The following is a 12902-nucleotide window of genomic DNA, read 5'->3' on the forward strand; positions in this document are numbered from 1 at the left end:
CACCGACCCACCCATGTAATGTGCACCCCCCATCCACAGAAGAAAGGGGGAGACACCGACCCACCCATGTAATGTGCAGCCCCATCCACAGAAGAAAGGGGGAGACACCGACCCACCCATGTAATGTGCACCCCCATCCACAGAAGAAAGGGGGAGACACCGACCTACCCATGTAATGTGCACCCCCATCCACAGAAGGGGGAGACACCGACCCACCCATGTAATGTGCACCCCCATCCACAGAAGAAAGGGGGAGACACAGACCCACCCATGTAATGTGCACCCCCATCCACAGAAGAAAGGGGGAGACACAGACCCACCCATGTAATGTGCACCCCCATCCAGAGAAGAAAGGGGAGACACCAACCCACCCATGTAATGTGCACCCCCCATCCACAGAACAAAGGGGAGACACCGACCCACCCATGTAATGTGCACCCCCCATCCACAGAGGAAAGGGGGAGACACCGACCCACTCATGTAATGTGCACCCCCATCCACAGAAGAAAGAGGGAGACACCGACCCACCCATGTAATGTGCACCCCCATTCACAGAAGAAAGGGGGAGACACCGAACCACCCATGTAATGTGCAGCCCCATCCACAGAAGAAAGAGGGGACACCGACCCACCCATGTAATGTGCACCCCCCATCCACAGAAGAAAGAGGGGACACCGACCCACCCATGTAATGTGCATCCCCATCCACAGAAGGGGGAGACACCGACCCACCCATGTAATGTGCACCCCCATCCACAGAAGAAAGAGGGAGACACCGACCCACCCATGTAATGTGCACCCCCCATCCACAGAAGAAAGAGGGGACACCGACCCACCCATGTAATGTGCATCCCCATCCACAGAAGGGGGAGACACCGACCCACCCATGTAATGTGCAACCCCATCCACAGAAGAAAGAGGGAGACACCGACCCACCCATGTAATGTGCACCCCCCATCCACAGAAGAAAGGGGGGACACCGACCCACCCATGTAATGTGCACCCCCATCCACAGAAGAAAGGGGGAGACACCGACCCACCCATGTAATGTGCACCCCCTTCCACAGAAGAAAGAGGGAGACACCGACCCACCCATGTAATGTGCACCCCCCATCCACAGAAGAAAGGGGGGACACCGACCCACCCATGTAATGTGCTCCCCCCATCCACAGAAGAAAGGGGGAGACACCGACCCACCCATGTAATGTGCACCCCCATCCACAGAAGAAAGGGGGAGACACCGACCCACCCATGTAATGTGCACCCCCATCCACAGAAGAAAGGGGGAGACACTGACCCACCCATGTAATGTGCACCCCCCATCCACAGAGGAAAGAGGGGACACCGACCCACCCATGTAATGTGCACCCCCCATCCACAGAAGGGGGAGACACCGACCCACCCATGTAATGTGCACCCCCCATCCACAGAAGAAAGGGGGAGACACCGACCCACCCATGTAATGTGCACCCCCCATCCACAGAAGAAAGGGGGAGACACCGACCCACCCATGTAATGTGCACCCCCCATCCACAGAGGAAAGGGGGAGACACCGACCCACCCATGTAATGTGCACCCCCATCCACAGAAGAAAGGGGGAGACACCGACCCACCCATGTAATGTGCACCCCCCATCCACAGAAGAAAGGGGGAGACACCGACCCACCCATGTAATGTGCACCCCCATCCACAGAAGGGGGAGACACCGACCCACCCATGTAATGTGCACCCCCCATCCACAGAAGAAAGGGGGAGACACCGACCCACCCATGTAATGTGCACCCCCATCCACAGAAGAAAGGGGGAGACACCGACCCACCCATGTAATGTGCACCCCCATCCACAGAAGGGGGAGACACCGACCCACCCATGTAATGTGCACCCCCATCCACAGAAGAAAGGGGGAGACACAGACCCACCCATGTAATGTGCACCCCCATCCACAGAAGAAAGGGGGAGACACAGACCCACCCATGTAATGTGCACCCCCATCCAGAGAAGAAAGGGGAGACACCAACCCACCCATGTAATGTGCACCCCCCATCCACAGAACAAAGGGGAGACACCGACCCACCCATGTAATGTGCACCCCCCATCCACAGAGGAAAGGGGGAGACACCGACCCACTCATGTAATGTGCACCCCCATCCACAGAAGAAAGAGGGAGACACCGACCCACCCATGTAATGTGCACCCCCATTCACAGAAGAAAGGGGGAGACACCGAACCACCCATGTAATGTGCAGCCCCATTCACAGAAGAAAGAGGGGACACCGACCCACCCATGTAATGTGCACCCCCCATCCACAGAAGAAAGGGGGAGACACCGACCCACCCATGTAATGTGCACCCCCCATCCACAGAAGAAAGAGGGGACACCGACCCACCCATGTAATGTGCATCCCCATCCACAGAAGGGGGAGACACCGACCCACCCATGTAATGTGCACCCCCATCCACAGAAGAAAGAGGGAGACACCGACCCACCCATGTAATGTGCACCCCCCATCCACAGAAGAAAGAGGGGACACCGACCCACCCATGTAATGTGCATCCCCATCCACAGAAGGGGGAGACACCGACCCACCCATGTAATGTGCAACCCCATCCACAGAAGAAAGAGGGAGACACCGACCCACCCATGTAATGTGCACCCCCCATCCACAGAAGAAAGGGGGGACACCGACCCACCCATGTAATGTGCACCCCCATCCACAGAAGAAAGGGGGAGACACCGACCCACCCATGTAATGTGCACCCCCTTCCACAGAAGAAAGAGGGAGACACCGACCCACCCATGTAATGTGAACCCCCCATCCACAGAAGAAAGGGGGAGACACCGACCCACCCATGTAATGTGCACCCCCATCCACAGAAGGGGGAGACACCGACCCACCCATGTAATGTGCACCCCCATCCACAGAAGAAAGGGGGAGACACCGACCCACCCATGTAATGTGCACCCCCATCCACAGAAGAAAGGGGGGACACCGACCCACCCATGTAATGCGCTCCCCCCATCCACAGAAGAAAGGGGGAGACACCGACCCACCCATGTAATGTGCACCCCCATCCACAGAAGAAAGGGGGAGACACCGACCCACCCATGTAATGTGCACCCCCATCCACAGAAGAAAGGGGGAGACACTGACCCACCCATGTAATGTGCACCCCCCATCCACAGAGGAAAGAGGGGACACCGACCCACCCATGTAATGTGCACCCCCCATCCACAGAAGAAAGGTGGAGACACTGACCCACCCATGTAATGTGCAGCCCCATCCACAGAGGAAAGAGGGGACACCGACCCACCCATGTAATGTGCACCCCCACCCACAGAAGAAAGAGGGAGACACCGACCCACCCATGTAATGTGCACCCCCATCCACAGAAGAAAGAGGGAGACACCGACCCACCCATGTAATGTGCAACCCCATCCACAGAAGAAAGAGGGGACACCGACCCAACCATGTAATGTGCACCCCCCATCCACAGAAGAAAGGGGGAGACACCGACCCACCCATGTAATGTGCACCCCCCATCCACAGAAGAAAGGGGGAGACACCGACCCACCCATGTAATGTGCACCCCCCATCCACAGAAGAAAGAGGGAGACACCGACCCACCCATGAAATGTGCACCCCCCATCCACAGAAGAAAGGGGGAGACACCGACCCACCCATGTAATGTGCACCCACATCCAAAGAAGAAAGGGGGAGACACCGACCCACCCATGTAATGTGCACCCCCATCCACAGAAGAAAGGGGGGACACCGACCCACCCATGTAATGTGCACCCCCATCCACAGAAGAAAGGGGGAGACACCGACCCACCCATGTAATGTGCACCCCCATCCAAAGAAGAAAGGGGGGACACCAACCCACCCATGTAATGTGCACCCCCATCCACAGAAGAAAGGGGGAGACACCGGCCCACCCATGTAATGTGCACCCCCATCCAAAGAAGAAAGGGGGGACACCAACCCACCCATGTAATGTGCACCCCCCATCCAAAGAAGAAAGGGGAGACACCGACCCACCCATGTAATGTGCACCCCCCATCCACAGAAGAACGGGGGAGACACCGACCCACCCATGTAATGTGCACCCCCATCCACAGAAGAAAGAGGGAGACACCGACCCACCCATGTAATGTGCACCCCCATCCACAGAAGAAAGGGGGAGACACCGACCCACCCATGTAATGTGCACCCCCATCCAAAGAAGAAAGGGGGGACACCAACCCACCCATGTAATGTGCACCCCCCATCCAAAGAAGAAAGGGGAGACACCGACCCACCCATGTAATGTGCACCCCCCATCCACAGAAGAACGGGGGAGACACCGACCCACCCATGTAATGTGCACCCCCATCCACAGAAGAAAGAGGGAGACACCGACCCACCCATGTAATGTGCACCCCCATCCACAGAAGAAAGGGGGAGACACCGACCCACCCATGTAATGTGCACCCCCCATCCACAGAAGAACGGGGGAGACACTGACCCACCCATGTAATGTGCACCCCCATCCACAGAAGAAAGGGGGAGACACCGACCCACCCATGTAATGTGCACCCCCATCCACAGAAGAAAGGGGGAGACACCGACCCACCCATGTAATGTGCACCCCCCATCCACAGAAGAACGGGGGAGACACTGACCCACCCATGTAATGTGCACCCCCATCCACAGAAGAAAGGGGGAGACACCGACCCACCCATGTAATGTGCACCCCCCATCCACAGAAGAAAGGGGGAGACACCGACCCACCCATGTTATGTGCACCCCCCATCCACAGAAGAACGGGGGAGACACCGACCCACCCATGTAATGTGCACCCCCATCCACAGAAGAAAGAGGGAGACACCGACCCACCCATGTAATGTGCACCCCCATCCACAGAAGAAAGGAGGAGACACTGACCCACCCATGTAATGTGCACCCCCATCCACAGAAGAAAGGGGGAGACACCGACCCACCCATGTAATGTGCACCCCCCATCCACAGAAGAAAGGGGGAGACACCGACCCACCCATGTAATGTGCACCCCCATCCACAGAAGAAAGAGGGAGACACCGACCCACCCAAGTAATGTGCACCCCCATCCACAGAAGAACGGGGGAGACACCGACCCACCCATGTAATGTGCACCCCCCATCCACAGAAGAAAGGGGGAGACACCGACCCACCCATGTAATGTGCACCCCCCATCCACAGAAGAACGGGGGAGACACCGACCCACCCATGTAATGTGCACCCCCATCCACAGAAGAAAGGGGGAGACACCGACCCACCCATGTAATGTGCACCCCCATCCACATAAGAAAGAGGGAGACACCGACCCACCCATGTAATGTGCACCCCCCATCCACAGAAGAAAGGGGGAGACACCGACCCACCCATGTAATGTGCACCCCCATCCACAGAAGAAAGGGGGAGACACCGACCCACCCATGTAATGTGCAGCCCCATCCAAAGAAGAAAGGGGGAGACACTGACCCACCCATGTAATGTGCACCCCCCCATCCACAGAAGAAAGAGGGGACACCGACCCACCCATGTAATGTGCACCCCCCCATCCACAGAAGAAAGAGGGAGACACCGACCCACCCATGTAATGTGCACCCCCCCATCCACAGAAGAAAGGGGGAGACACCAACCCACCCATGTAATGTGCACCCCCCATCCACAGAAGAAAGAGGGAGACACCGACCCACCCATGTAATGTGCACCCCCCATCCACAGAAGAAAGGGGAGACACCAACCCACCCATGTAATGTGCACCCCCATCCACAGAAGAAAGGGGAGACACCGACCCACCCATGTAATGTGCACCCCCATCCACAGAAGAAAGGGGGAGACACCGACCCACCCATGTAATGTGCACCCCCCATCCACAGAAGAAAGGGGGGACACCGACCCACCCATGTAATGTGCACCCCCATCCACAGAAGAAAGGGGGAGACACCGACCCACCCATGTAATGTGCACCCCCATCCACAGAAGAAAGGGGGAGACACCGACCCACCCATGTAATGTGCACTCCCCATCCACAGAAGAAAGGGGGAGACACCGACCCACCCATGTAATGTGCACCCCCATCCACAGAAGAAAGAGGGGACACCGACCCACCCATGTAATGTGCACCCCCATCCACAGAAGAAAGGGGAGACACCGACCCACCCATGTAATGTGCACCCCCATCCACAGAAGAAAGGGGGAGACACCGACCCACCCATGTAATGTGCACCCCCATCCACAGAAGGGGGAGACACCGACCCACCCATGTAATGTGCACCCCCCATCCACAGAAGAAAGGGGGAAACACTGACCCACCCATGTAATGTGCACCCCCCATCCACAGAAGAAAGGGGGGACACCGACCCACCCATGTAATGTGCACCCCCCATCCACAGAAGAAAGAGGGAGACACCGACCCACCCATGTAATGTGCACCCCCATCCACAGAAGAAAGGAGGAGACACCAACCCACCCATGTAATGTGCACCCCCATCCACAGAAGAAAGGGGGAGACACCGACCCACCCATGTAATGTGCACCCCCATCCACAGAAGAAAGGGGGGACACCGACCCACCCATGTAATGTGCACCCCCCATCCACAGAAGAAAGAGGGAGACACCGACCCACCCATGTAATGTGCACCCCCATCCACAGAAGAAAGAGGGAGACACCGACCCACCCATGTAATGTGCAGCCCCATCCACAGAAGAAAGAGGGGACACCGACCCACCCATGTAATGTGCACCCCCCATCCACAGATGTGATGGGTGGTCCGGTTCTTCTAGTGATCTGGATCATTAGGTTCCGCTCATTATAAAGATGTGGCTCTTCCCAGCCCAACTCCCTCCCATCCCGTGTAACGCTTCCCCTTACCCTATGACCCATGTAACGTACACCCCCAGCCTGACCTCCAGTCCGACCTCGGCTCCATGATGAAGGATCCCTGAGGTCACAGCACAGGCCAACATTGGAGAGCACAGGATCAGGTCATGAGATGAACCAACCTTTCCAGCCGCCATGGACGCCCCTCAATGGCTTCTCTATCTATTATAACATGGCCTGTACCACGTGCTGCCACCTGCCGACCTGAATCATCCATAGGCCGGAGTATTTATAGTGCGGAGGATCCTGGCTGTGGGACATGAGGGAAGTTACATGACTCTCGGGGTCATGGCAGATGCCTCATGGATCATCCTTCAGCAATAGACTGGTGGAATGACTGACTAACCCCACCTAAACATCTATAGCTTGAACCGGCACGTTACAAACAGCATTCGATCAGCGCGTAGTAATCCCGGATAACACTGACATCGAGGCTCGTGTTGTGGAAAACCGGTCACAGCATTTATTAACAAAATAATCTTTAACAATATAAAACATTATTGCAAACATTAGGCACTTTCAGTGCAGGAAATCTCCATCCAACAGTAAACGGCTCAGGACTGCACTATGGACTCCCAGATGGCAAGTCGGCCAGACGAGCAAAGTGCACATCACAGATCTCCACGTTCCGCCTGCTGTGACTTCAGAACTAAAGAAAAACACAAAATATACGAAACTGTAAAACAGAACAACCAATAAATTAGGGAGGGAGGGAGGGGCTGCTGCTATCAAGAGAGGAAGGGGGAGGAGACTCGCTCCCCTTATATACAAAACAAGAGGGGAGGAGGGAAGTGCACTGCAGCAAACCTCCTCCCCCTAAAGTGCACTTATAATTATTAACCCCTTACACCTCCACAACATCCTCCACCAGTCTAGGTGCACCCTCCATAACCCGTCGGGCGTACACCGTAATTCAAGCTCACAAGCTGAATGTGAGGACATGCTATATAGGTGACCATGTGCTGAAATACTCTTTAGCGGGCAGCCTGGATACACTCAATAGGTGACATGTAAGGATATGCTCTATAGGTGAACATGTGAGGACACACTCCATACGGGACAGCTTGCATACATTCTATGGGTGACCATGTAAGGATATGCCCTATAGGTGAACATGTTAGGGCACGCTTTATAGGTGACCATGTGGTGATATGCTCTATAGGTGACTACGGGCAGACATTATCTGTAGGTGACCATGTAAGGATATGCCCTATAGGTGACCATTTTAGGATATGCCCTATAGGTGACCATTTTAGGATATGCTCTATAGGTGAACATGTGGTGATATGCTCTATAGGTGAACACGTTAGGGCACTCTCTATAGGTGACATGTAAGGATATGCCCTATGATATCCCCTCTCAGCAGCTGTAATGCAGCCTCTATGGGCGCTCTCCTCCGTTTGCCCTGCGTTTGGCTGCTTTGAATCTGTTTTTCTCCATTTCTAGAACAGCACCCGAGGCTCATAATACCTTCCCTATAGACGGCTTTGGCGCCCAGGCTCGGGCCGGTCTGCGCTATCCTCATCCGTATCTCCGGCCGTGCGGCCATGGGGGGGGGGGCAGCCGGGGGTCTTACGTTCCTGTGCATAAGCCTACAGTGCGTTCTCACCAGGTCCAGTCCTACCGGAACGGTAATCCATAGAAAACGGACGGCGCTCAGGTGTGGAGTATAAACCCCGTGCAGTCCGTTTTTGCTGGGAAATAAAATTGCGTGACCTCAGGCCAGCCGACTCTATGGTGCGTTCAGACGTTGCGTTTCGGTCGCAAGTGGGAGGGGCTTGGCCCAAACGCATATGTATTTCCACTGAAACGCCTGCATCTTTGATTGAGCAAAACACGTTTCACGCGCCAGTAATGCAAAACAAACGGTGCTTATTCCAAAACGCAACGTGTGAATGTGCCCTCAATCTTTGCAGATCCACAAAAACGGATGACACGGCAGGAAGGGTGTATGGTGACTTCAAACTCAATATGGCGCAGTGCCTCCACCCGAATCTTGCTTGAAGCTCTGTAGGTAAGTAGGAGGGTTTTCCTCTTCTGCCAGGGGTTGACTTGGGAAACCCCTGTCTAAGCTTGACACACACTCACAATAGGTAAGGGTAAAACAACTTGGCAGGTTTATTGTGAGGGAAGGAATTAGGTCTGGGCCAAGTGCAATGAATAAAGTATTTACAGATGCAATCTACTAACATGTACTGCTAGTGGCAACAAAGGGTAACTGCACTGGTTGGGATAATGGTGCAGGGGGGTCCCTTTAAATAATGAGCTCTGTGAGCAACAATCGGGTAAATCAGAACACAACACAAATGACACCTGTCACACACTCAGCAGGTGACAACACCCACTCTCTACCTGCAGAGGATTATACTCTTATGCTGCAGCTATGCATATTACACAGTCCAATCGTTGGGGCCCAGTTGCCGCGGACGTTGGCGCGCTTTCTGTAATGTTGGTGCACTTAATACTTTCAGCACTCCTGCAAACTCCTTACTAATAATAAAGTCTACTCACAACTCTGAGTAACTGCACCCAGGCTTCTACTTGTGGCTGGGACCCGGCACCTGGATGGTAATGGAGGGGCAGGCAGGAACCTCCTGTGTGGTGGATGTGGAGACCTCCTGGGGATCAGGCTTTGGTGCAGAGGTGGAGCTTCTCCAGCAGGTCCTCTTCTCCTCTGGGGCTGAGTTGCTGGGCAGAGGTGGAGCTTCTCCAGCAGGTCCTCTTCTCCTCTGGGGCTGAGCTGCTGGGCAGAGGTGGAGCTTCTCCAGCAGGTCCTCTTCTCCTCTGGGGCTGTGGTGCAGAGGTGGAGCTTCTCCAGCAGGTCCTCTTCTCCTCTGGGGCTGAGCTGCTGGGCAGAGGTGGAGCTTCTCCAGCAGGTCCTCTTCTCCTCTGGGGCTGAGCTGCTGGGCAGAGGTGGAGCTTCTCCAGCAGGTCCTCTTCTCCTCTGGGGCTGAGCTGCTGGGCAGAGGTGGAGCTTCTCCAGCAGGTCCTCTTCTCTTCTGGGGCTGTGGTGCAGAGGTGGAGCTTCTCCAGCAGGTCCTCTTCTCCTCTGGGGCTGAGCTGCTGGGCAGAGGTGGAGCTTCTCCAGCAGGTTCTCTTCTCCTCTGGGGCTGAGCTGCTGGGCAGAGGTGGAGCTTCTCCAGCAGGTCCTCTTCTCCTCTGGGGCTGTGCTGCTTGGATGTCTCTAGTCCTCTGCTGTGTCAGTCTCAGTGCAGGACTCTCTACACTCTGCCATGTGCTGTCAGTCCTCTCTGCTGCACATGAGGTCTCTCTCCCTTCTCTCTCCCACAATCCCTTGTTTCTCCCATCAGCCCTCTCTCCAGCGCCTCCTCCTATTAGTGTCAGTGGCACATAGCAGCAGTGATTGCTGGGAGATGTAGTCCAGTCTGCTCCTGAGGAGTAGGTGCTGCTAGCTACTGGTCTTAACCCCTGCTGCCCAGCAATTACATTGTCCTGTTCACATGTTGTGCTCTTAGCAGGGGTTACACGCGGAACACGTTTCTGGCCATACAGAAACAGCGACACTTTATGCCCCGTGTGGAGAGGACCTGCTGTGTGCGGCAGCCTAGGCCCCTGTTCACACCTGTACATTCAGTTATTTCGCCCAGTGAGCTCCTTCCATTGCACCCCTGGGGGCGTGGCCGCTGCCCGATCGCTTACGTGGTGACACACGTGGCGTTTTGTTGCGTTTCTGCTGCGATTTTGAATGCATTAAAAATGCAGGTGTTTTTCTTGGACTTTTATGTGGCAGTCATCTCCTCTCGGCTGTATGTGCTGCAATCACACGCGTTTCCGCAACGCAGACCGCGAACACAACCGCTTCTGAGAAACACAATGAAAACCCAGACAAAAAAAAATACAAAGGAGAAAACGCCTTTTATCCAAAAAACCCAGAATGCAAAGATGATTCGAAACACAATGAAAAAAACGCTACAAAAACGCCGCAAGTGTCACCGGCCTGAGCGTTTCCAGAGAAATACGTGCGACCAGTAACCGCCCCCGGGGGTTGTGTTGGGCTCCTCCTTCACCCGTCTGGTGTCCCCACCTGCTCGGCGCCGGCCGCGGGGGCAGGACCTTGGTTATCAGCGCCTCCCCCTTCTCCGCTCCTCACACTATAGCGCAACGCACAGAGGAGCAGAACCGATCCAGTCCAGTGATGACCCAACATTAGGGGTCACAGGGGGTCGTTCCCCTTCTACCCCGGGGCTCTTATAGATGCCCCAATCACAGGGGAAAACTTGTAAAAGTAAAAAAAAAACTGAAACGTCCCCCAGGCGTCACTTCTGATCTCACGGGGGGCGGGAAAAGTAAGAAACACAAAAAACATCTAATAAATGACCCCCCCTGCACCACAGAAGCCTCAACACCGGCGCCACATATTATACATCCAACCCGGGAATTCATTCAGTACTGAACATTTAAAAAAATATCTTCTATAAGTTACAAAAAACCGAAATACTTTTTTTCCACTTTTACCCACAAATTAAAGTAAACATTTAGGGTGATGTCACACATGGCGTTTTGAAACCGTTTTTGGTCCATTTTTAAGCAATACGTTAAAGAATCCATGCGTTTTTAACAGGTTTTCAAAATATGCGCAATTAAAAACGGAGAAAACCGGATGCGTTTTTTAACGTAATACTTAAAAACGGACCAAAACGCCATGTCTGGCATCAGCCTTAGGTCGGAGGGGGGGGGGCACTCTCACAGGTTTTCAGCAGGTGTGGACCACAATGGGGGGGGGGGGGCCCGCTCCTCCTCTTCCTTTCCCTCCGCTCCTGGTTTGGACCGTGTGAGCGCAGCCTCAAAATCCAAGAACATCTGAGTGATGTGCAGTACCAGGCGCAGCCATGCACATTGGGGGCGCTGTGACAGGTGGGTGACAGGTAAGGCAGCGCTACCACAAGGACATTAGAGGGTTAATTCCTCCAGACTGGGCCGGAGCCTGGAGCCTGGACTGCAGGACTGGGACTTCCTGTGGCTGCTGGAGGAGTCATTGCTGCCATCAAGGCCGGGCCCCTGTGCAGGTGTGTAACGCTGGGGCCCCATTTACTGTGGGTGAATGTGTTGTTCCAGGATCACGGGGGAGGGTAAGCGATAGATTCCTGGGGGCTCCAGGAGAGCCCGTGTACATGGTGAGGGCCACACAATGTTATGAGGCCTAGAGGTGACTGGATGGTTGGCCATTGATGACTCCTCGCCGCTCGTCTCCTCCATAAAGTTATATAAAACAAGTGGAAGCCGCTTGTTAACCCTTTGATTACTTCCATAGGAGAATGTCTGGTGCCGGGCCTAAGGCCTCATACACTCGCGGGTCCAAGATAGTGGTATGTAAAGGTTATGCTTCTGTATGGGCCACATGGTCACCAAGCATGGGTGGGGGCATGTGGGAGCCTCAAGTGCCCTGGTCCTGGCTGCTGGTGGCACGTGGGGGGGCCTCATGTGCATTGGCCCTGAGTGGTGGCACGGGGGGGGGGGGGGGGGGCCTCATAGCCTATACCCTAAGTGTCATACCCCCATGCACTAATCTTGGGTGATACATGGATGCTCCATGGCTCGTTTACTGTGCCTCATGTGGACTGACCCTGGGTGGTGGTATATGGGGGTCTCATGTGCACCGGCCCCGGGTGGTGGTATATGGGGGTCTCATGTGCATCGGCCCTGGGTGGTGGTACATGGGGGGTCTCGTGTGCATCGGCCCTGGGTGGTGGTACATGGGGGGGGGGGTCTCATGTGCATCGGCCCTGGGTGGTGGTGGTATATGGGGGGGGTCTCATGTGCATCGGCCCTGGGTGGTGGTGGTATATGGGGGGTCTCATGTGCATCGGCCCTGGGTGGTGGTACATGGGGGGGGTCTCATGTGCATCGGCCCTGGGTGGTGGTATATGGGGGGGTCTCATGTGCATCGGCCTTGGGTGGTGGTATATGGGGGGTCTCATGTGCATCGGCCCCGGGTGGTGGTACATAGGGGGGGGTCTCATGTGCATCGGCCCCGGG

The 12902-nt window shown here is 55.2% G+C and overlaps 2 protein-coding genes across 6 annotated transcripts in view; one reads left to right on the forward strand and one right to left on the reverse strand.

Moving 5' to 3' along the window:
- Positions 1-12902, forward strand: part of LOC140117129 (FH2 domain-containing protein 1-like) — a 37773-nt gene that overhangs the window by 9433 nt on the left and 15438 nt on the right. The window contains exons 1-2 of one of the 5 annotated variants that reach the window (XM_072133574.1): positions 11900-11995; positions 12178-12232. The exons of 1 other annotated variant lie outside the window; for it this stretch is intronic. The gene's annotated coding sequence lies outside the window, so the exon portion shown is untranslated. 3 more of the 5 variants (XM_072133575.1, XM_072133579.1, XM_072133580.1) reach the window with 3 other exon arrangements.
- Positions 7410-12902, reverse strand: part of TRIM3 (tripartite motif containing 3) — a 49988-nt gene continuing 44495 nt past the window's right edge. The window contains exon 13 of the mRNA XM_072133572.1: positions 7410-7554. Coding sequence (XP_071989673.1) covers positions 7425-7554 — 130 coding nt within the window. The 3' untranslated portion in view covers positions 7410-7424. The remainder of the gene's footprint in view (positions 7555-12902) is intronic.

This window comes from Engystomops pustulosus, chromosome 2, assembly GCF_040894005.1.
Source record: "Engystomops pustulosus chromosome 2, aEngPut4.maternal, whole genome shotgun sequence".
Lineage (NCBI taxonomy): Eukaryota > Metazoa > Chordata > Amphibia > Anura > Leptodactylidae > Engystomops > Engystomops pustulosus.